Source organism: Chroicocephalus ridibundus, chromosome 3 (assembly GCF_963924245.1).
Source record: "Chroicocephalus ridibundus chromosome 3, bChrRid1.1, whole genome shotgun sequence".
Lineage (NCBI taxonomy): Eukaryota > Metazoa > Chordata > Aves > Charadriiformes > Laridae > Chroicocephalus > Chroicocephalus ridibundus.
The window spans coordinates 126,621,867-126,647,527 of record NC_086286.1 but is presented as its reverse complement, the minus strand read 5'-3'; the positions used below and the strand labels follow the sequence as shown (position 1 = coordinate 126,647,527).

The following is a 25,661-nucleotide window of genomic DNA, read 5'->3' as shown; positions in this document are numbered from 1 at the left end:
AAAGATAAACATGAAGAACATATGAATCTCTTACTAATAAAAAAATAAATGTTCTCGAATCTCTACAATGATTGCTTGAGACTGAATATTTTGAGACCAGAAAATTTCTGATTTTCACTCAGTGCTGGATCAGATTCTGTGAAAGCCAAATCTTTTTAAGCGGCTTCACTTGGGTCCACAAATAGAGAACTGACGTTCATTAATGAATCTGTGGGTATCTTAACCTGGAGTTCCTCTCAAATATCTTGGGTTATGCAAAACGCCTTGTAGAGACTTTCTGCACTGCTGATTTCACTCTTGGTATAACTTCCGTTTCGTCTGTACTGTGAGAGAGGATTTTGCCTATGAGTGAGTGGCTGCTCTGCGTTAGACCAGTGCTTTAATTTTGCATATTTAAGAAAGAAGCGCAAACTTCTGTCTCTAATAATAGCGAGTTTGATTCTGTTAAAGGTCTGATAAATGCTATACATTTTGTGGCAATGACTTTATTAGGAATCTAACTTAATGGCAGTGAGTTTTTATTTAACTGAGCTTTAAATTTCCTCTGGGCTAACAGCAGAACAGTAAATCTGTTTAGAAACTAAGTCAGGCTGGTCTAAAAGGAAGTATTTTTTATAAAACTTTCTCATTTGAACATCTTTCGTTGTTAAATTTATCTGTTACAGGTGTGATACCATCGACATACATGAAACTGTGAAGATAAATGAAGTGTATACTAATAAATTAAAATGTGCCAGAGAACAGGTCCAGGCACTGGAACTTGATTGTCCGCGCTGGTATATTGCTAGGATAGGATCTAACATGATTTCAGCTAAGTTAATTAACACTCTCTCAAATAGCTTCTAGATATGACTTGTTTATTTTAATAGTTTACTAGTACAGATATAGCCTAATCCATGTGTGGACACAACTTGAAGTCAGTGAACCTTTAGCAAAGGGCAGTTGTAGGACCATGTTGGAAGCTATTGAGCGTCAGGCTGCAGAGGCTGAATAACGCCAAAGAAATATTGAGGACCTGCTTAGCAACTTTGGATTATCTTTCCATATATTATGCTGTTTCACAGGTACAGAGGATCTGTGAAGGATTATTTCTATAAAAATCCAGAGAGTCTAAGGAGGGAGGGCCAGGCACTGCACCTATTTAAAGCAGACTTTGCCTGAAGCTAAAGTTGAATGTCGAGACCTCCAGGAAATGTGTTGCTTTCAGCACGTACTAGTTCTGTTCAGCAGGGAGCGAAGAATGCTGCAGATCTCTCTCAGGCTTAGCTTGAAAAATGGTAAGGAGAGTTCTTGGAGTTGAGGATGGAGCAGCCTTCAACAGTTTTGAGAGGAAGGTCCCCCGTTGTTTGCTTTGGTTCATGAAAATGCCGACAGCTTGAATAGCAATAAAACAGAAATAAAAATTTATTCCTTACCCATTGGCTTTTTGTTAAAACCCTGAGGATCAAGAAGATCAACGAGATAAAATAAAGACATTAATGTCCTCACAGTTCTACTTTGCCAAGTGCCTGGATGCTGTTGTAGTCCACTGAAGGATTAACCCTGTAAATGTTGACAACATTAGGGTGAAATGTGTTGTTTTCACCACTGGAAGCTGAGGTTAACTTCTCATAGCCAGTTCAGTGATCACTGATAATCTTTCCATGTCTCTCTAACAATAGGTTTTATCTTACTTATTGTAAGCCCTTGTCTCTGGACCGATGGTGAGTCGGAATAGTCATTTATTCTTTCTGTTGGCAAGTTGCAGGGAAAGCCCTTCTAATTTTTTCCTAATTCGATGGGGCTAAAGTATTTCTGATTTTCTGGAGTTACTCAATCCAATTTGTAGGTGAGAATTAAAGCTTGTGTTTTCACAAGAACAACTGTTCAGTAAAAAGCCAGAAACTGCAATGTTCTTTGAATAGTGTACTTGTTGAGAGGCTATTTATACTTATGTGTTGTTACTTTCTTCCTAAGTCCGCGCAAATTTATTTATTTTTTTTTACTATTTTGTGCATCTAGACAAAGGGCAGAGTATACCAGAAAAATTGTAAAACAAAGTACGGATGTCAAGAAAATGAATTATTTTATCTAAGATCTTTGAAACAAAAGTATGATGGCATTGGGAGACAGCTTGAGGACCCTGAAAAGATTATTTTCATTCAAGCCCATCTCACCTCTAAAAGTTTAATTTTAATTTTAATATATTGAAAGCCTCACCATTTGAAATGATAACTGCTTCGTACATCACATATGTCATTCACTCTTTAAATGAAGGCAGCTATCAGGACCAGGGCAGGCTTAGTTTATTTGATCTCGCATGATGTTTCATAATTTTTCTGACTGTTCGCTCATCTCAGATGGCTGTAGATCATGTCAGTAATACAAGCTATAGCTAACGAGGTTGCAACCTTGTACGGCACTGGTCATATTACTCCCACTCTGGAACCTCCCAACAATTTCCTTCCTAAAGCCCCTCTCGTGGCTTGCGTGGCACAGGGCATTCAATCTTCCTAAATGCAAACAATTGACTTTATGGCACCTCTTGCTCCGATTGCGGATAACCCTGATTTTCCCTTCTCATTGACTGCTGATAAATGTTTGATGCCAGCTGGGATTAGTACTGTGCTATGCCTCCCTGCTAATGAAAAATACTGCTTTCAGAGAATTCGCAAGGCAATCCCATGTTCTGAATTTGACCCGTTTTATCCCTCACCAGGTTCTGTATTACCGGAAGTCAAATAATGCACGTACAGAGAAAATCTCATGGCTTTCTGCCTGGGAACTATTTGGTGAACAGAAAGCCGTATTTTGAGTTCAGGTGATTTTATTTCTTTTCACCATTGTTGACAGTGAGTCTTAGTAGATCAAGAAATGAGTGTGGGGATGCCAGTGAAAAGGATTGGGAATATTCTGTTGTGGATCTGTATATTTTATTGTATTTGGAGGTTGGAGAGCTCATTTCCAGGTTATGCATACCACCCTTCCAGGTTACATATACAACCCTGATTATTCAGTAGCGATAAGCCTGTATTATCACAAGGAGCAGAATTGTCTTTATGCTTAGAAGAGTACATTGGGATGAAAGAGAAGTACACTGGGATGTGAAGAATATACTATTAAGTTTGGAAACTGAGCATTTTGTAGCCCCTGGGAGCCATCTTGTCACGGAGGGAGTAAAGCCAGGCTTCCACTATTTTATTGCATAGAAATCATCCCTGTGAGCACCAGCGACGCCGTAATATTGCACTGTCCTGTATGCTTTGTGTTCCTTGAGATTGAAAGTCTCAGTCTTGATTTGGCTTTTATGCAAATGCTTTGTACAGTTGTTCTGTCTTACGTCTTTCTGTATACTTGGGTAAGGATGTGAGAAGAACTCCACAGGAGCCAGCACCGTGCGCTGGCAGCCCAGAACCCCCCGCAGCCTGGGCTGCATCCCCAGCAGCGTGGGCAGCAGGGCGAGGGGGGGATTCTGCCCCTCTGCTGCGCTCGGGGGAGACCCCCCTGCAGTGCTGCCTCCAGCGCTGGGGCCTCGGCACAGGAGAGACACGGAGCTGTTGGAGCGGGGCCAGAGGAGGCCCCGGAGATGCTGGGAGGGCTGGAGCCCCTCTGCTGGGAGGACAGGCTGAGAGAGCTGGGGGGGTTCAGCCTGGAGAAGAGAAGGCTCCGGAGAGACCTTCCAGCCCCTGCCAGTCCCTAAAGGGGCTCCAGGAAAGCTGGGGAGGGACTCTGGATCAGGGAGGGGAGCCATGGGATGAGGGGGAGCGGTTTTAAACTAAAAAAGTGGAAATTTAGACTAGATCTAAGGAAAAAATGTTTCACAATGAGGGCAGTGAGCCCGTGGCCCAGGTTGCCCAGAGAAGCTGTGGCTGCCCCATCCCTGGAGGGTTTCAAGGCCAGGTTGGCCGGAGCTTGGAGCAACCTGGTCTGGTGGGAGGTGTCCCTGCCCAGGGCAGGGGGTGGAACTGGATGATGGTCTTTAATGCCCCTTCCAAACTAAACGGTTCTGTGATTCTATCAGTCTATAATATATAATTTAGTCTTAAGCTGCAGCTCGTGATAGCTGTAGCTCATCTGTCTGCTTCCACAGACCAGATCTCCCAGAGCACAGCTGCTCCCTAGAGAAAATGATCTTTCACCCGAGAGTGGGTAGCCATAGTGGCTAGAAAAGGACTGTTTAACTCAAGGAAACCTCAAACATACCAGTTTTTCCGTTTCCATGAAAACAGTGGATGTGGTTTGTGTCATCCATCAAGTTTTCTAAGAAAAATGGAAGAAATTTGGCCATGATATAAGGAAGTGTCCTGTGTGAAAAACACCTCGATTGTGGAGACCTGGCAGGAGCTGGAGGGTGCCGGGGCTGCCGACTCCAAGTCACTGAGGACGATTGCACGATGGCTTTTTATTTTGTATTTTGTGCTCCTCTCCCCCTCTTGATTAAGCATTGGTTAATGGAAGAACAGTTACATTTGCTCTGTTACAGTGGTTTCCAATGGCAGCAGTCATTTAATTGGGTTAAAACAGTCCGGGGTGTGACTGCTGCAAAGGACGAACTCTGCATGGTCTGTCCTGAATGGATGTGGCATTATAATATGTTGGATAAATATTCATTTTAGTGAAGAGATTGCTGGTGGTATTGGGTGTAAATGTCCAGATTTTGGTAGCAGGAGGGTTGCAGGGGCGGCCTCTGTGAGGAGAGGCCAGGGCTGCCCTGAGCCGGACACAGCCAGTTCCAGCCGGCTCCAACGGCCCCACCACAGGACACAGCTGAGCCCCTCAGCGACGCTGGTGGTACCTCTCGCAAAATATATGTAAGAAAGGGCAAAACATGGCATGGCAGTGAGGAGTGAGGAAAAAAGCGTGAGAAACAGCCCTATGGGGCAGAGTCAGGGATGGAGTGATGCTGAGCCGCGGAAAAGGGGAGGTGGGGGGAAGGTTTTGTTTTAATTTGTCTTTGTTTCTCACTATCCAAACACATTTTAATTGGGAATAAATTAAACTAATTTTCCTCAAGTTGAGTCTGGACTGCTTGTGGTGGTGATTGGTAAGTGATCTCCCTGTGTCTTACCTTGACCCGTGAGGGTAACGGAGCTGGTGAGGGGTCTGGAGCACAAGTCTGGTGAGGAGCGGCTGAGGGAGCTGGGGGTGTTCAGCCTGGAGAAGAGGAGGCTGAGGGGAGACCTTCTCGCTCTCTACAGCTCCCTGAAAGGAGGGGGTGGCCAGGGGGGGTCGGGCTCTTCTCCCAAGGAACAGGCCATGGCACAAGAGGAAACGGCCTGAAGTTGTGCCAGGGGAGGTTTAGGATGGATATTGGGAACAATTTCCTCCTGGAAAGGGTTGTGAAGCATTGGAAGAGGCTGCCCAGGGCAGTGGTGGAGTCGCCATCCCTGGAGGTATTTAAAAGACAGGTAGACATGGCACTGTTGGGTTGACAGTTGGACTTGATGATCTTAAAGGTCTCTTCCACCCAAAATGATTCTATGAAAATATGAGGTTTTCCGTCTTGTTTTCTCCACCTGTCCTGTTGACGAGCGGGAATGAGAGGGCGGCTAGGTGGGCATCTGGCAGCCAGCCAAGGTCAAACCACCCCACTGGTGCAGAAAATACACACAGTTCGTGCTTGGTCATATAAAAAAGCTTGTTGTTGAGCGCCAGCATATCCTAGCAGCCAAAGAGAATTATGATTTCCTTGCTTTTTCTGCTTGCATGAGGAGGTTGCTTTCAAGAGTATTCCACCTTTACAGTGATAGACTGTATATTGCTCTGTATGTGTGTGTCACGTTAGTACCAGCTGACTTGTCTTTAAGCACTAAACTGAAATGTATCTCTGGTTCATCTCCTGGGACTTGTGGACAGTAGTTTTGAAAAACAGACTCAGAAAGTGTGAAGTTCCAGCTACTAGTGAATTGTACGGGTCGGCTTTCAGAAATCAAACTTTAGATTATGATAGAACTGTAAGAAATAAACAGTTGGTTTTATGCAAAGCATTTATTCTATTACATTTTGGCTTTTTTTTTCTCCTTCTAGATAAACACCACGTCAATGGAAACAGGATGGTAGAACCTTTCCCAGAGGGAACACAGATGGCTGTATTTGGTAAGACATCATTTTTAAAATAAAAGCTCTAAGCTGTATATTGTTACTGCATGCCAAATTTCTTAATTTCAGCCTGAATCCTTACAGTTTTAGAATGTGTGCTGCTATTGCCATTTTCTAATCACTACAGTCAGCTAAAGCCACTGGTCATTTTGGTAGATGTCCATGCCCCAAAAGAAGCACATGAGAAATACTTTTCTGCGTTATACAAACAGAAAATTTAAAGCCTTATTTTGTTCCATAAAAATTCCAAAATAGTAGCTTTTTATGTATGATAATTCCTGTAAGATCGTTCATTACTTTAAGCAAACTTCTGAAGATGATCCATGATTCTCCAGAGCTTAAGTCATTCAAGGAACTCAAACTGTTGGGATCTACTGCACTTGCAGCGTTGTTGGCATTTACATGTCCCAAACCACACCTGCTGGTTTGTACTTTACTTTGTGAACAGTCCCGTGGACTTCCTGCTGGGTGCCAGCAGAGCTGCAAAGGTGGCCAATGGTAAAAGAGAAGATGTTTAATTTCGTTGTATCTTATTTTCCATGAAAATGTCATTCTTTGTAAAACTTGAAAAAAAGTGTTTCTCTGGGGAAATTAATTACTTCTGGAAGAAAGAAACATCCTAAAATAGATCAGAATCATCATTTTTTTTACCAAGATACGGACTTTACCCAAATGTGTGAATCATCAGAGCTGTCAGTTCTGAATGTGCTAATGTTAGTCCTTAAGGACAAGCTTATGGAATTTACTAGGGAAGAAAAAAGTGTATTTCTTTGACAATTATTTTTAAAACTTATTGTTAAAGAGAATGAAAAATTTCCTAACCCTGTTTTGAGCCATAAGGTTGGATTGTTTAGAAAGGATATAATTCTCTATTAAATTCTACAGGATGGTACAAAAGTGGCTTAGGCAATTTATTATATCCTATTAAATGTTTATCTATCCGGGATGTTGAAGTAAATATTAAATTACTACTCGATACACCTGCTATATCATCTAGCCTGATGGAGTTCTAAATCATAATAAGTGCAGGTCAGGTATATGAAGCAGTCATCACTGTTTTTGACCTGGGCCCGTTCTAATAACATATATATCTAAACTTTGGCAATCGCAAGGCAATGTGTGTAACAAGAAATACATAAAAATGGAGGATGTACCCTTGAAAGCAGTGATTCTGAGAATCAATGCTATATAAATGCCCAGTATGATGTAACAAACAGCATAAATGCAGCCTTCAGATAAGAAATCAGGGGTACGGTGAGTAGGCATCAGCAGGCAGTTTTACACCTGCACGCAGTGTTTCTGTGACAGATACTAAAATACATTCCACATTCTATTGAGCAATTAGGCAGAATTTATTAACAACAGCAACAAGAAAGTGAAACACTGAAACAAACTATTGAAGCAACCAAGAGAATCTGCATATCATTGTGTCTTCAGATACAGACTGGGGCAATTAGCGGGGTGCCTAACCAGAGGTTTCAGATGTCTTGGGCTCACCGGGCTGCCAGTTGCCAAACCAAGGGGATGGAGGTCTCCTGCAGTCCTGCGGTGTGGGTATCTCAGCAGTCCATGGGCACCGGGAATGAACCTAGACACCTGTGTCAGACACCCATTCACCCCAGATGCTTCCTGAGGTTATGCGTCAATAGAAAACATATTATTGATCTCCACAAAGGCAAAAGTAGTAGACATTATCTTCCCTACATAATACAGTAGATGACATTAGATAATCTAATCATCCCTATGGATGTTACAAATTATGAATCTGTATTTTACAGGAGAAAGTAGCCTATGTCAATACGGCATTTTCTCAGTCACTGACCTTAGTGATGGTGATCTGATCTAATTTATAAAAAGAAAAGACATAGTGTAAATATTTCTAAAACCTGAGCAGTGTCTGAAAGTTCTTATGTAGTAACAGTTTACAATCTGTCTGGAATGAATTGTTGATCTTAATCTATTTTCAAACAGAGCTGTATTCATATCTGAAATATTTAGCAATCCTATGTGGAATGTGAAGAGCTAATTTAACCATGGGCACTAATTTATCACTCCCAAAAATACCTTTTCAATTGATTGTTGCAAAAAATCATAGTAAGACTTAACTTTCCTGTGGAGCTTGTGTTTCTGTAGCTACCATGGTTGAACAGGAGAAATGGTTTGTGGGTGCCCACCTTCAGTTACGGTCATGATTTCTTCAAGTTCTCCTTAGAGTTCCTCTGATCCAGTATTGTCTTTCTCCCAATATTCCCTTGTCTGTGGATTTTGGGAACATCAAAAAATTCAGAAAGTGGTGGAATGAGAGATTGATTGATAAATATTTTGGAGCTAGTGGAAAAAGATTGTATGTTAGCTTTTGAGTTTTAAGGTTAAGATGGACGTAGAGATTCTTCTTTGAATTTCTTACAGCAGGCAGGGTCAGAGAGTTCTAGTACGATGCGATATTAATGCAGTCTTCACTGTTTAAATTTTTTAAACCTCCTCTTTTATTTGCTGTGTGATGGTTAAATCAACTTTCCAGTGGCTGTGGCGGGTGGGTGCTGTGGTGTGGCGAGTGCTTCTACTGGGTATATCACTGTTGATTGTATGTGATTTGTAAAATTTCATAGAAAGTAATATCCTACTTACAGAATTTCAGTGGAAGAGCACAAAATCTTATTGAACATCCTGCTTTGATTAATTTCCGAGGAACTCCGTTATATTCCTATCGAGCCTGGTTAACTTTCATCATTTTCAAATTGCCCTAGATTTTCCACAAGCTTGTGATTGCAAACGTTGGGCTAGGTGGTGAAAACTCACGCTGCTGCCATCTGTGCTGCGAATAAATGGAAAACCTACATGTTCTTAGGTTTACTATTAGACCTGAAATATAGTGGTATACAAACATGACTCTGATGATAATTGTTGTCATTTGTTGTCGTTGGCATCCCATTCTGGTGTGTGGTATAGAAAAATGGAGCTACGGTTCAGTTTTGCTCCCTCCAAGGGCGCAGTGTTTGCTGGTCCCAAGTGAATGGGAATGAAAGGAAGCCCTCAAAGAAGAAAATAATTATTAGTAATTCTTCTGCTGGGATTATTACTCATCCTGTCCATGTATACTCCTGTTAGGAGCAAGTTCTTTGTATTTTAGGCCTCTGTAAGCTAGGGGAAGAAACTGAGCTCGTCTGAGCTAGTGGACGTTCTGCCTCCACCTTAGCAAGAGAGGGCTTCTCACACCGCTTCTCCAGAAACATCCATTAATCCTTTAATTGGCCTTGCACGGCGACAAGTCTCGAAGAGCAGTAGTTACTAAGAAGTAACCCCCTTTCTTAAGAAGGTCTGCAAAAGCTAAAAAATGATAAATAATCGTATGATTTTGTAGGTATAGCCTACTTGCAGTGAATTTTCCTGTTGCTTGGATAGTTTTAGATTCCCCACTAAAAATAACGGTATAAAATGTAATGCCGGGTTGTAAACACTAATCCTTTTACCTGCTTGCAAAATGCGGTTAGATTGCATTACATAGCTCCATCTTCTGCAAAACCTCCTTCAAGATGCTCTTACTAATGCTGCGTTGTTTACTTTATGATATGACTTCTTGTTTTGATCAAGGTACAGGGTGAATGTTCACGGGTCATTGTTCCTGCAGCTTTCCCATTTATACCAGAACCTCACAGTTTTCAAAAGACTATTTAAATGATCTTGAGATTCTCCGGTTGTCTGTTTAGCATCATTAGCTGCCTAAGATACACCTATTGTTCACTAGAATAAAGAAATGCGTCCTTGTTTCTACAGTGGTGAAAAAGCTATATTTCAAGGGTGAGGGTGACTTTTTAATGGAAATCTTTTCATGCCAACCATCCAGTGACCTCTTCATCCAGTTTCCAGCTAATATTGAAGCACTAAGAACACAGGAGGTGCACTGGGACTGCTCGCAGCCTCACTGGAGGTGCTGGAGAATGCTATATCAAAAATCATTGTGTCCCTTGAAGTAAAGAGGGGGTGTATTCCAAAGTTCAGCAACTGAAACAGATGAAACTCTGGATGTTACGTGTTTGTGTTTCAGATGGTAAAGCAGAAGCCGTTCAAGAAATACCTTCCAGAAAGTATTCATGTAGTTTTTATGGCCATAGATATTTTCAGTTTAGAGCATTTTGCCTGTAGTGACTGATTTTGACCAAAAACCTGACCAAAAACCTAACCAAAAGTCAAAATGTGAATGTACATTAGAGGGTTGATAATGTTTTGAAAAGAAGCAATTTAGGGTCTAAAATCAACTTTTGGATAACGGTGTAAAAAAATGAAAAGAAATGCTTCAAAGTTGCAGAACGTATGCAAATATAAATTAATATTTCCATCAGTGCTACTGTAATTCTTTGTCTATTTTAAACACATTTAAATGCACTGCTGTATTACGCTCAGAAATATTGCTGGTCAGCTTTTTTGAATTTTAAGTGCATATTTTTCTCATCAACCGCTGCTATTGCAAGACTCTGGTTTATCCCAGAGCACCTATATATTCACTGTGCTTTATATGCTGCCATATTTCTCTAAGAGGAAGCATTGTGCATATGGTGCGTTCAGAGAAGGGCTCTTATTTACCTTTAGTAAAATCTGGCAATATTTCAGGTTTGTAATTATAACACTTTTTAAATAGGGGACTAAATTGTGTTGTATTTGCTTGACATATACTGGCTAGTAATGGGATAATTGGTTTCTTGATGTAAACAAAATATAGACAGAAGTAGGATGTTAAGTAACTGATAAGATTTAATTACAGACGTGTCTGAGTTGGCAGACAGATCCAAGCTTGTTCACCTTCTGCTCTCCACTTATTAGACAGCAGCATGTTCCAGTAATTCTACAGAGCCATATTATTGTTGTACTTTGCCTGAGTTATTGAGTCCTGTTGAGATTCAGACCTACCCTATGCATTCCCACAATTCCCACTGCTTCCGAAGGTTATTTATAAACTAAAATAGTGTTATACCAAGATCGTGCAATTAGCCCTGGGCAGAGCCCGGGGTTTCTCAGCCTTTGGACGTGGGCTGTTCAGCTGCCTCTGCCGTGCAGCATCACACGGTACCTGTGGATGTGGCTCGTGGAGGTGGAGAGCTGAGCTCCTCAAATAAGACCTGCTCTTGGGTGGTTCAACCCAAGGCTTGATCGGGCTCAATCGGGGCAACTTTTCAACTGAAGGAAAATAATTTCACTTGAAAGTGGGGTGATGTATTTAAGAATTGATCGCTCTATATAGAGTTTCTTTTACTCAGTCGTGAAAGACCTACTGGTGGCCACGTCAGATAAGAGAATGTGTTAAGAAGTCCTTTGGTCCATCTCAATTACATTTTTATGATGAGCTCCGTTCTTTTCACCAGGAAAAGAAAATCACAGGAAACAAAGTTTGGACCCCAAGAGAAATACCTTTTTTGTAGACACTAAAAATAGAACGAACAATTTTTCTCTGTTGCTTAAAGAAAAGGAAGAAAACTTTAAACCGTGCTACATGTCAGAAGATATAATTTATATCTCTATCTGAAGAGAATATAGGACTTCATGATGTTGAAACAGGTGTGTGTGCTGTGACCCAAATTGTAGGAGAAACATCTCCAGCGATATTACCAGATGTTACAAGGATCACATTGTGAAAGAACTGAGAGCCAGAGGGAATGTCTTCCAGAAAGACTCATGTTTCTCATGCTAATTCTCTTTCAACGTCTTGGAAAAGTGAAGGAAGCGTACTAACTGGCTGGGTCTGTAAAGCACTGAAATGTTAATGTTGTCCTGTGCTCACGAGGTGGTGTAAAAATAGACACTGAACTTTCTGCAGTGAGAAAAGACACCTGTGAAGACATTGCATCACAAAAAGGGATTGCCTAAGGGGAGGCTGCTCCATCCCTAAACCAAGTCCTGTTCCTATTCTTACCTTTCCAGCATGTTTATTAAAGAATATATCCTTATTTCCTGTTTTTCTATCTTCCATATATTGACTTATCACCAGTGTCTTTTTGTTGCCTCCTCCAGAGAGCTGAAACACAACCCAGTTCCCTGCCTCTGCTCTCCGGTCCTGGTCCATCCTTATTGCCACCAGTGCCTGAACATCCTCTTCCTTGTAATCCAGCCTGAAGTATGATGCTGGTTTGCTGGTCAAAACTTCCAGAGTTATGTCAGCTCTAAGTAATTGCCAGGGAAGGTTCTCTGTGTAGGATTTAAAAATCTAACCAGGGAAGCCCTGAACTGAAATGTTTCCCCTAAGCCTGTTGTAAAATAAGGTGATAAATACAGAAATCAACGTAATGCTGGGACCTTTTAAAAATAAAAATCTGAATAGTCAGTTTCTCTTGTCATATCATAGGCGTTACGCATTAAATGCAGGGGATCAGATTGGGTGGCATTGTGCATCAACTCTGTGGTAGTGCAAATGGCCGGTTGCGGAGCGCTATGCCAGACAGACCCAGATAAATACAAAATGCTACAGTCTGCTTGGTCTTTGCCAAGGACATTTCCTGACATTTGTAAACACTAATAAGAGACAATAAAATGTCCCTAATGCAGAGTGAAAGCTGTCCTTGATCAGCACAACCCTTCATAACATTTTTTTATTTCAAAGGATCCACATCTCGCTCTCTTTTTGCTTCTGAAAACAAAAGTAATGTGGCCTTCAAACACAATATCTGTCCTTCTCCATCAGGGACTTGTTTATGTTAATTTAGCTTTCTTGAGGTAATGAAGAATTTAGCTTTGTGTGGATTTCCACTTAGAGTGTGTATTGCACATCAGTGAGGATCTGCAGGTTTTTAAAAGTCAATCAGATCGCAGCTTTTCAATCAACGACGTTCGCCTTAAAACAGCCATTTAATTATGTTTTGGGGACTTTCCCACTGAAATGAGTCGAAGGGACATAGTTAATTTTCCCGGGGTTTGGGATAAGGCTCAGTGTCCTCCAACGGCAGGACTTGTCTCTAACATACATTTTATTTTCCATGCAAAAAGCCAGCGAGAGCACCTAGATTACTTTAGCAGTGCAAAAGCCTCACAGAGAAGTAATTTCTTGCCAATGATAAATAGGGCTATATCAGTGACTGGGATGAACATATGCTTGGCATCGTTCTGAGTTGGTTTAAGTTTGAAATAGAAGTAAATTATCCTGTTAATGACTAGAGGCTGCCCTCGTCAGATTTATGCTGCTTTGTGGGAGATATATGTGTGTACGTATGTATGTGTTTACGTGCTGGGATATATGATATACACACAAACACATTTAGCATCAGCATTTATCCTTTGATTCCTTTTAATAAAGCACAGAGCATGATGACATAGCATAAACCACAGAGAACAGGGATGATTTATTCTATTCAGCCGTGAAAAATGTGATGCTAATTGTCAGCAGTTACAACAGCAGAGAAGAAAATATATAAGCAGGTTTTTGGAGGGATAAAATTGTGTTGTTCTGATAATTTTAGACACACTGTGACATTCACAAAGTATTGTCAGTGCATCTTGCAGCTCCTAATGGATTTATCTTTACAACCCTGCTGTCACAGACTGACAATATTAGAACTGGGGATGTGAGACTGAGCGAATAGGGTCCTGTATTAAAAAATATGGATTACTTATTACTGAGTTCTTCGGTTTGGGGTAATTTAGAGTGATTTTCCTGATTTTCAGGACTTTTTCTCACCTGATTAAGTTATTGGTGATCTCAAAAAATGCATCATTAGATATCTTGCTTAAAATCGAAGATACAAAAATCTTCAGCTACTTTTAAAATACTTGCTCAGAAATGCTCCTGAAGCTTGGGGGAGTCAACTGGAATCTTTATATTGATCTCATTGGTGCTTTCAACTCATCGGGCTGGAATTAATCTCAATGGGTTTCAGGTATGTAATCTAAAGTCATCAAAATTTCTCCCCAGTCAGAGAAAACACATTTGGAGAGGTCAGATCACAACGGCTGTCTTGTAAAGGAACACATCACCCTCTGTAGGTGCCTTGTTCTGTCAAACGCTACCTAAACAACTAGCTTAGACCAGGGGGAATTGATTCGTTTGCATAAATACGTTGCAAATGTTTTCTGCTATTTGAGGTGTCCTAGGGCATTGGAGACGTCCACAGGGGGCTGACAGGGATGATACAGGTCCCACAGGAGATCCATGCTCTTCTCAGCTAGGAGACGAAAGCAGGATAGGTTTATCTAGGACATCCCAAATGATATGAGATACCTATATTTAGGGATTGGATGTACATATAAAGACATCTAAATGTAAGTGTAACATGTAGGTGAAATTGTCCTTGATCTCCAGCTTCCAAGGACGTGGGTCTACCTTTTGGCATATGTGCCCCTCTTATGCCAGTCTCGTGCAGAATTGCTGCATCTCAGATGCCACATCTCAGATGCTGCATCTGCATCTCAGATGACACCAGGTGCTTTTATTTATGTCAATACCGAACCCTGGATCCCCACTGACGGTCATGGGAGCTGGGACACTTTTTCTCACACGTGAACACCTATTTGTATATCTAAATTGGAGACCTACATGCAGTTGTTCAAGTTGCATGCTGAAGCATGCCCTGGAGGTCTCTGTTTCAAGTGCCTGAGGTTAGCTGAGAAGAATTGCTTCTAGAGTGTTTCTCACAGAACCCCTTACATCCCGGTATCTGCCACGTACACTGTTTGCCCCTGTTTTTAGGGGATTGCCCACAATATTAGATCATTTTCAATGGCAGTCTATGCCGGCTAGTACAGGCTCTCTGTTTTATCTGGCAGACACAGACAAGTCTTTTGTCTTTAGAAGAGAGTGAAAACTCCACACTTAAAGAGGGCCAGACGGCATTTTGTTCCAGACTTTTCTTCTAGAATACCACCTCATTTTGCTCTCTGGGCAGGACATACTTTAGAAATGAAGGAAAAAATACCCTTCAACATCTAAAGGAAAGAAATAATATGATCATTTTTTTCAAATAAGATATGAACTAATCGCAAAAAAATTCTGATTTGAGTTGAACTGTAAGTAATTTTGAAACAGCCGTAGTTATTTGTTTGTGAGCCAGGGAAAACAGCATGCAATATGTCAGGCTTTGAGATAAAATTTATTGGTGTGTCATTGGCTTAAATCCAACATTATGCTCATAAATAATATAATCCTAGTGTGACACATTTCTGCTTGAACCTTGACTGAAAATTATTGAGAATCATGTTATGAATTATGTAGTAGCAGTCATGCATTCAAGTCAAAAGGATATAACTTGAGTGAAATGCTGAAATGTATTTGTAATTAGGTACACTATCTAAAGACGGCTGGTTGCAGAAAGGGCAAGGTGTCTTTCTGTGTATCCAAAGGTAGAACACGGAGCCTCGCTGCAGACGCAGGCTAACGGCCATCCAGCTTTTTATTGACTCATTCTTCTGGGATGGAAAGTCCGATGTTCTTGAATGTCGTTGTTATCTATATCACTCTCTTGTATGCTACTAGCACCGTCTTTTGTCTCTTAATTTATACTGGCTCAATATGACCCAAGGCTCCAGACAAACCTTGATGATAATACACAGTCCAAATGCACAGCAGGGTGGGAGTAACTCGGTGTCATTCAGTGGAATGTGCCCGACAAGCCAAGAAAGGGCAAATGTAGGGGCTTAAGCATCAAAATGGTTATACTCAGACTCATCAAGTGTGATGGTGTTTATCCCTGTGGCAGATAAAGAGATTATCACTGCTCTGCTTTATGGAAACCAATAAACCCAAGATCATTTTACTCTGCTGCTGCATTAAAGGTCTGGGCATGTTTTTTAGATGTAGAAGATTTTTTTTGTAGCTCACATGGTCCATCTTCAAACCATTGTGTAGTGTGCTCCTTGGCTGCAGTGGTTATTCCTAGTCTAACAGAAATTCATACCTGGGTTCCTTTGTCCTTACTATCTGCATACTACTTCGTTCCCAGGCTGTCTTCTGGAGATGAAAACTGCGTCTGGTTCTGGGAATACTTCATCCTGGGCACCATTCCTTCAATTATGCTGTGAAGCAGAGTGAAACGTCGCTCCCTCTGCTCTATACTATCCCCCACTATTCTCCTGGCAGGCCTTGTATCTGCAAATACCTTGATGTGCTCTCACCTCATGTCCCAACACATGCAGAGCCTTGATCTTACGCTATAGAGGCACCACTCGTAATGGATTTGAAATGATGTCAATGGATTTGACACTGATGTGAAACAAAACCCTAAACTGAGAAAATGTATGTACGCATATACCCACAGCACTAATTACGCCTTAGTGCCATAGGTGAAGTGTGTTTTGCATGGTAAATGGAAGGACAAGGTCGTTGACTGTTTTTCCCATCTCAGAGCTTTAGCTTTTCTTAAATTTCCTAGATCTCATGCCATGGTATATCCTGAAAAGAGGGAACAGCAGTGTTGCATGAATAAATGAAGCCGGGCTGTGAACCACCTGTGGTACAGGCATATTCAGCCAACTGGAGCTGACTGTAGTGTGAGAATGCAGCGTCTGTGAAGAATTCATAAATACTCCTGACTTTCACTTGTTCTAGTAGTGTACCTTCAGACAAAGAAGACTGCATATAACTGGAGACTTTTAATATGGATTTCCTCTTGCTGGCCAGTATCTTCTCTATCCTATTTTTGCTTTCCTCAACAGACTTTTCAATAGGTCACCAATTCCTTGCTGCATGTGACAGGGCCAAAATTTATATTTTTATAAGATATGTTTATACTTGAAGTTTTTAAATCTTTAGTTAAAATATTGCCTCTTCCCTCATTTTAAAACTAATCTAGGTCCCCTCCAGTTGTTTGTTACAGACTACAATTATTTATGCTTTACAATGTGATAGACCAAACCCAAGGGTAAAGCAAAGATGTTTGCAGTCTTGTGGTGGATTTGTTGTTTTAACAGACTTCTTGACTCTACACAAATAATTTCCCAAGAATTCAAGGTACTGTGTGGATCCAAAATGTTTTGGAGCATGTGCTGGAGCTTACAGAAGTGCTATGTTGTTTGGAACCTGAGGCTGTAAGAGTCTCCCAGATCTCAAGCAGTTGTGCTCTCCCTGGCTGCAGCCTGCTGTGAGTCTAAAGCACTTTGCTGATGGCTCCATCAGTCATATTTTGCCCCCAAACTCCCTTTTTATACACAGTTTTAGGAGGAGGATGATATATGTATTTTAACTGATGCCTAAGTACGCAGTTCCTTTCCCTGTTGATGCCTGTTGGTAGAAAGCAGAATAGGAACGGAAAAGAGAACAAAACAGAAATTGTCATTATGCCAGCACATAAAACCATGGTTTTCCCATGTGGTGAATATGAGGAGAGGCTGAGGGAGCTGGGCATGTTTAGCTTGGAGAAGAGGAGGCTGAGGGGAGACCTCATTGCCCTCTACAACTCCCTGAAAGGAGGGTGGAGAGAGGTGGGGGTTGGCCTCTTCTCCCAGGGGAATAATGACAGGACCAGAGGGAATGGTCTGAAGCTGCGGCAGGGGAGGTTTAGGTTAGATATTAGGAGGAATGACTTTACTGAAAGAGTGGTCAGGCACTGGAACAGCCTGCCCAGGGAGGTGGTCGAGTCACCATCCCTAGAGGTGTTTAAGAAACGTCTAGATGTGGCACTTCAGGGCATGCTCTAGTGACAGAGATTGTAGGGGGTTTTTTTGTGCGTGTATGGTTGGACGTGATGATCTCAAAGGTCCTTTCCAACCATGAAGATTCTATGCTTCTATGATTCTGTGAATATTGTATGTATTTCTGCACTGCTTGAGTCAAAAGAGCTCTAGCAGAAGGGCAAAAGGGGTGATCAGAAATAAGGAGCATCTTTGTTGTGATTTAACCCCAGCCGGTAACTTGGACCACGCTGCCGTTCACTCACACCCCCGACAGTGGGATAGGGAGAAGAGGGAGAAAACAAAAGTAAAAACCTCGCGGGCTGAGATAAAGACATTGAATAGAACAGTAATGGAAGAAAAAAAAATGGTGAAAGAATATACAAAATGAGTGATGCAACACAATTGCTCACCACCTGGCGATGGATTGCTCAGCCCATCCTGAGGAGTGATTCTTGCGACCCCAGCCAACCCCCATTTATATATTGACTATGACATCTATGGTATGGAATATTCCTTTGGCCAGCTTCTCTTGTCCGTGCTCCCTCTCAGCTTCCATGGGAAGCTGAAAAAGTCCTTGACTTAATACTAGCATTACCTAGCAACAACTAAACCAATATGTGTTATGAACGTTATTCTCATACTAAATCCAAAACACAGCAGCTACTAGGAAGAAAATTAACTCTATCCCAGCTGAAAGCAGGACAATCTTCTTTACAAGGAACAACAGGGCACACTAGGGCTATTCAGTGTGAAAAAGAGATAACCTAGTGGGGTATGAGAGGTCTACACAATGAGGGTAGGCATGGGGAATGTAAAAGGGAATTGATTTTGCAGAATATCTCCCATTATAAGAAGTAGGGACCAGCAGAAAGGATACAAGTAGGAGCCAGTTTCAAAATAAATCAGAAAAGCTGGAATAAAATAAAAGACTGATGGTCTCCTTGCCAAAGGGTTTTCTGCATACAGAAGATTTCTCAGGTTGAAATGGGGCCGGGAGAAATAGCTGGAAGAGAGATCCACCGGGAGTTATTCAAACACTTGTCATTAGCTCCCAGCTGAGAACGATTTGTAATGAGAAATAATAAATTAAAGATGCACGTGAATCTTTGTCTGCTGGACAATAAAGCTGGGCAAGTTTTGCAAACTTGGTACGCACTCTGGTAATCGCACCTAACCTGCTTTGAAGCTGTACGTCAAAAAAACCTCCAAAACCCCCAAGGAGGCAAAATGCTGATTTGTAAAAAATAAAAATAGGCAACAGTTCTTTCTGGATGCACGTCTAACTTGGCATGGATGTGAGAGATGTCTGTGCCTCTGCGCTTGGAAACCAAGTGAGCTGAAGGTATAGCATGGAGGGACCTCTTACTGCTTCCACCCTTGGGCAGCACAGCTCTGTCTCTGTGACTGTGGCTGGGTAGCTACAGTTACCCCAAAATACATTTGTAGAAGGATCTCTGACCATAGTTTGTATAAGCTAATTTATTTTCCACTTCAGTGTTCACTCTGTTGCATCTTAGGCTTGTTTGTCATGTATCCCTTTTGACTATTGCTTCATTCTGAAACGCAGTAGTCATAAGTAATACATATTGCATTGCTTTTTTTAAAAAAAATTAAAAGTTACTGATTCGAAACCTGTAAAGAAAAATTCTGCTGCATACCAAACTAAAAGTTTCTTTGCTTATTCAAAGAGTTGCTGTACAATGGCGGCATCCAGCTTCATGGTAAAGATGGGAATTCCCAGCTTTGCTGGCTGCTGTGCAGCTGTCATGGTGCTTCTTTGATGAATGACAGTGCGTATGTCTACAGCACATCATGAGGCTCTACCAAAAGCCAGTCTCAAGGATGGAAAGGCTATTTATTTAAGCAAAAGCATGGTATTCCGGCCCTTAAACCTGCCAGAGGCTGCGTGCCTGTGTTGCCCTCCAGCTTAACATTCTGCCAACCACAGCCAGAGCGCTCGGGTCGTTTGGAGGACGTCTAAGAAAACCAGGGGGTTGGAGAGTGAGAAGGTCATGGACTTCGCTGTGCGTAATGGCAATTCCTTTGCCGAGCCATCAGTGCAGTGCAGACACTCTGCCTCAGCATTTATTATAGTTACTTTATTTTCAAGAATGACATACCATGTTTTTGGGGAATGAGTGCACGTCAAGTACTGCATAAATGGTAAGTGACTAACCACATATCTATTTGGCCTCTGCATCTTCCTCTGTATATAAATTAGTTTTTCTATAACAATCTTCTCTGGTATTTTCTTGAGTAATTGTCGTTTTGGGGGGTGGATAGGAAAGAGCTATTCTGCTTTGCAAGTGAGAACGTACCATAATTTTACTGGCTACTAACAGATGAGAAAATAACTCTTGGAAATTCTGTATTTCCATTAAGGACAGCTGTGGTTCAAAATAGATTAATTTTAATGATCTTCTAGGTAGACTTAGAAGGCATTTATTAGTTTGGGCTTTTATTGGAAAAGGGTTAAGGGTATGTTTCTGTGGAGCTGGGGAAAGGAGGACTAAAGGGCTGCTTGTTGAATTGCCTTGTTTGAATGTAATTATTTTTTACTCCTGAGCAATTATAGATTGTAAGTTTAAATAATTGTCAGGGTGCCTACAGCTTTCTATTGTTGCCTAAAATCTAAGGTAATAAATAAAATAAGTACTATGAGATTACTTTTTCTGAATGCGTCTATGGCAGTTAATTTAACTTAGCAATTGTTATCAAAAAGGAAAGAAAAGGCAAGTTTTCTATTCCTTGCAATAAACAAACTTTGTAAACAAGTTATTATTTTCTGCAGCACAGCCCTAAAAGTGATTCTTATTTTGCTGGTAACAAAATGTTTGTGGGGCTTTGCGTGTATAATAGTAGAATATATTTTGTTTTGCTTCTGTATATTTCAAGCTCCCTAAGGTTGCCGAGAGATTACAGAGATTTTCACAAGACAAGGGTAAGGCTTCGCTATTATTGCAGAGATGAATTTATATGAAAGATACAGTTTCAAGAGAATCAAATGGATTACACAGCGCTGATGACATCTCTTATTTTACGTGTACGTCAAGTTCTACTTGAGTAGCAGAGCACTAAAGTGTGTCAAATGACCGAGGATGATCTAAAATGAATCTCTGCGAAGTGTTGGAATGCTTAGAGCAGAGGAAGATCACAAAATGATTTGAAAGCCTCAAATCAATGACTGAACTAAAGATGTGATGCTTTGCAATGAAGCAAATAATCAGGTTGATGATAGGACCGTGTAGCTCTGTCTCAATCTCTTTCACATATTATTGTACCAGAGGTTCTTTTTATCCCTACCAGACTTTTGAAAGGTAATATATTAAGAAACTACTCCCTTCTTCAAAGGAGATGGAAAAGTGGTTAGGCTGAATTTATCTGTGCACAAGCTGGCATAATTTATTCTTTATTGACTGTATCCTTGGACATTTGGCTGTATTAATTCCGACTAAGATTTGTTTCCATTTTTGGATACTTCAGAAGTGTGCAAAGAGCTTCTGGTGCTTTTATTCATACTCATCACATTTTCATTGATCCAATAGTTTATTTTGTAAGGGAAATTAAAAAGAGTAAATAGTTAAAGGACTCCGAATTTTGACTATAAACCCTGAAACTTTTTTCTGTGTCCTTGGGACACTTCAGTCATCATCTTTGTGGCCAAGAAACATCAGGTCCCTACAGTACTTCTTAAGAAACCTCTTTAATTGATTAGACCTGAAAGACTTGCAATTTTAGTCCAAATATTTTGCACTTAAGGACTGATCGTTCTTACTTTGTGAATAGCACTTCTTTTCTGCAGGTCGTATCCATTTTTGGTGTGATATTGCTTTGTATGTGGTTCAGCTGTTCATGGAAAATGATGCCTAATTGTTCCCAGCCATGAGCACTCACTCAGTTGCATTCCCAAATCCCCAAACATGAAAGAAAATGTGTATTTATTGGTTTCCAATTCCAGAATTGTACAATTTGTGACAGTTCTCTTTCATGTTTATGGAATGTACTGGTATGAATGGCCCTGTAAATAGAAGACTAAACCTTTGGAGAGGTTGCTGGTTTGTTCTGCATTTGTACCCAGAACCCAGCACAATGGAATTCAAATCTGTGACGAAGGCTTTTATGTGCTGTGGTTTTGAAAATAGCAATACCGCTAATGATATAAACAAGCCTCGGAGAGAAAATCTTTTACAGTCTGTGTTCAGGCTTGAATTCCCAAAGCCGCCTTCTCGTCTCATTTTGCCCAGTTCTACACCTGTCTAAATATAACGGAGTCGATTACTTATACAATGCCAAGTAAACAGAATTAGTTCCATTTCATGAATGAAACTTGAAAAAGAACAAAGTAATTTTTTATAAGGTGGAAATCTTCAGAAGTGAGACATTGAACTATTTTTTTGGATGACTTCTTTATTTATTGTTAAACATTTTTGATTTCTCTTGTCCTCTGCCTAATCTTGACTGGATCTATCCTTGTCCTAACACATATCAAGATCACCAGTTGGTATATCTGGCTCAACATGTTAAAGTAATCACAACGCTCCCATAGATTTTCTGTATTTTTGGAAGCAGCTCTATTTTGTCTTACTTTCCACATTACTATATTGCAGCTACATTCCACTGAAAAAAGACAAATAAGATGAAAGTCGCTACATTTTATCTAGACAGAGTTTTACTGAAGAGTACAAACCAACCCAAATATGGGAAGGAAAAAAGTTAGAAAATACTTAGTTTTATCAAGTGGTGTTTCTATCACCCAATAGTCATGTCATGAAAAAGAGATATTTTAAACAAAAACCTCTTAGTTGGGATCCTTTGGTATGGTTCCGGAGGGGATTCTTTGCTTTGTTTTGGGACCACTCAATCATAGAATCATAGAATGGTTTGGGTTGGAAAGGACCTTAAAGGTCATCTTGTTCCAACCCCCCTGCCATGATGGCGGGGTCATGACATACGTCAGTTGTGGAGTACTTAAAATAATAATTCATAAATTATGGCTCATATGAGGCTTACTTATGTGTGCAAAATGCTTTGATGTTTTTGGATGAAAGGAGCTAAATACATGTGAATTACTCTTTAAGTATTCCAGAGAAGGCAGAAAACCCGGTTCCCCAGATCCAAGCGTCTGCTGCCAGGCTTCCTCCTGTGTCACATTCCCACACTGGTGTCCATTTGGGAGCTGGGAAGTAAAGCCCGTGTGTTTGGGCCGCACATCTTCCAACTCCTTTTAACCTTTCTCTCCTAATTAAGAAAATGCTGAGTGTGATTAATGCAGAACAAATAGGTGCAGAAGGGTGATTAGGAATAAAACCTGTACCCCAGGACTATGGTAAAAGGCAGAGCCGCAGAAGTGGTTGGCTTTCTTCACTCTCCCAAGGTCTGCTCCTCTTCCTATTTACTTTTAGGAATGATTCACAGTATTCTGATTGTTTAGACCCAAGGTGAACTTCTGAACGATTCAGGTGCAGCTCAGAGGTGGAAATTACGTTGCAGAGTTGTCCTCCCAGCTCTGCCAGGTGGAGGTGGGTGTCACGGGTACAGGGACAGGCTGGTGCATCTCTTGAAGGTCAGGAAGTTTGGCTTCTGCTACTTTTACATGTTCTCCTGCCAGGGCGTGATGAGAACCTTTCAGATCAGCATAAATGATTTTTTGAGTGGGCCGTATCTTCCGGTTTCTGGGATTTAGAGGCAAGAAGTTTCCCAACAGAAGATTTTGATAATGGATTTTTTTTATTATGTGAACTCACCAGAGAACAGTTTTGTTGACATTCAGGATAAAATTGGTTTAAATATTCCTGCTTATTGGGTGGGGAAAGAATACTGAGGCAATGAATAAGGCCATCTTTGAAAGTATTTTCATACACTGACTTGTGTATATCCCTGCTCTCTGCTGGTTAAGATCAAAATTGCATTTAAATAGGAATATCTGAAACCTCTTGTACTATAATTGTGAAGTTTAGAGCAACTGTGGTTTGTGCCTTATTGACATTCTTGATACTGGCTTCAGATTTATTTAAATCCTGTTGATTTTGTATTATTTATAACTTGTAACATGCTTTTATGATGGATTGAATAAGCACATTTTAAGAATCGTTTTCTATCTCTCTATCCCTCTAGTGCTTTTCCCAGTTTGAGTGCTGTTGTTTTATAGGGTTTTTCAAAAGTCATACTTATGACATGTTATGCATATTTTTCATGCTGAAAACATGGCAGTTTTTCTCCTGACAGTAAAATATTCCTTTTCTATTATGATAGTCTGCTTTTCCTTTTACAATAATTCTAATCTGTTGTGCAGATTTTGTACAAACATACATACATACATACACAAACATGTGCCCACACGCGCTTCGAATGTCAGCCGGCACCGTACAGGCGGAACCGAATTGCCTGGGCATTTGTTAATTTGAATGAACATGAGGCTTCTGCTTCTCCTGTGGAAAAAGAAGCAAACCCAACAGTTTCTCTGGGAATTCATGCAGTGTGAACAGAACATGTCTTGGCAAAATGGCGAGCCAAGAAATTCCTCTTTAGTTGCTCTGTTAGGCAAACTGCATTTTAAATTTCTTGCCGAGGGCTTTGTTTGACTTGCCCCAGGCAAGCTGTTCAACATATTTATCAACCCTGTTGTAGCATTAGAGCCAACGCTTATCTAGGAAGATCATCCGCTTAATGCCATCTGTCATCAGGAGTTTTATTTCTTTCAGCTGAGCTTATTCTCCATTTCAGTTTTTTTATACTCCTCCCAACCATTTCTTAGTTGATTGTTTTCCAGTGATCTCAAATATTCTGTCATTGCTCAAATATTCTGTGGTTGCTGCATGTTAAACCTCTAAAGACATCAATAATACAATTTTGCTTTAAATCCTGATTGATAACATTAATCCTATATGCATCCAGATGGCTCACCAAAGCGCCCTACATGTTACAATGTTATGTAAAAGACAATATTGCATTTCAGTCGGAATCTGGAATTCTTTCCATATTCTCAATAGGAATTTGAAAAAATTCGGAACAAAGACTCTGGGGTAATTCTTGCTGCATTTTTATCTTGGTGCCTGCGAGGACATGCCTTTGATGACTTTAGATTTTCAGGCCCTTATTAACTGTTGTGTAAGTGCACAGGCAGTATGGAGGTGTTCACCAAAGGTGTATTCACGCACTTTACATGTGATTGTGAGATCCAGTTCTGCGTTTGGATTCATGTCCACAATCATGGCGAAGCCAAAGGGATTGGCGTATTTCCCTGTCGAGAACAAAATTTAACTTTCTGGAAGTCTGGTGCTATTGAGTTGCATACAATCAAGAAAAATTATTGTAACCAGGTGTACAGCCACCGTGTATAGACTAAATGCCGGCTGGGTGTTCTTTTGGGTTGCCAGGACATCCTGATCTCCTTGTTGTCCAGACTGGGAGTCTGCTGGGTCCCATCGCAGCTTCCTTGTTGCCTGCTTACCCATCTTCTCTTTGGGTGAGGAAACACGCTGATGCCTCCCAAGGTCTCATGCTGACCTTTCACGGTGAAGCCAAGGTACCCCCGTCAACCTGTGAAGTACTAAAAATTCACGGTCCCCGCAGTTTCAGAGCACACAGCAGAAATATCTCTTTGGCTCAGTACTTAGAAATATTAGTACTTGGACTGACTTCAATCAATCAGCTGTACCAACTGCTCTGCACAATTTTTTAAAAAGAAAAATGCCAATCACAGTACTTGGCGGAAATGTATGAAATGAGCATTATTATATAGGTATATAACTTGCTGAGGTTCAATTTATTCCTTCCAACTGGGGGAAAAAAAATAATCATTTCAGTTCAAAGCAGCTGAGCGTTTCCTTCTCCAGATTTTATAGAGGTAACTAAATCAATCGTATTCAAAATTTGGTCCAAGTCCTATACTGGCCAAGAGAAGCGGGGATACTGGCAGCTGTGTCTTCAGCTCCCGGAGAGATGCTGGCTAGAGCGAGATGCATTGAGGTGGGCCGGTGGGGTGTTCTGTTGGCTGT

General features: G+C 40.9%; 1 protein-coding gene across 2 annotated transcripts in view; it reads left to right on the top strand.

Moving 5' to 3' along the window:
* Nucleotides 1-25,661, top strand: part of MSRA (methionine sulfoxide reductase A) — a 314,031-nt gene that overhangs the window by 118,175 nt on the left and 170,195 nt on the right. For both annotated transcript variants that reach the window (XM_063330697.1, XM_063330698.1), the window contains one exon: nt 6,007-6,075. In XM_063330697.1, the coding sequence (XP_063186767.1) occupies nt 6,007-6,075 (69 nt within the window). The remainder of the gene's footprint in view (nt 1-6,006; nt 6,076-25,661) is intronic.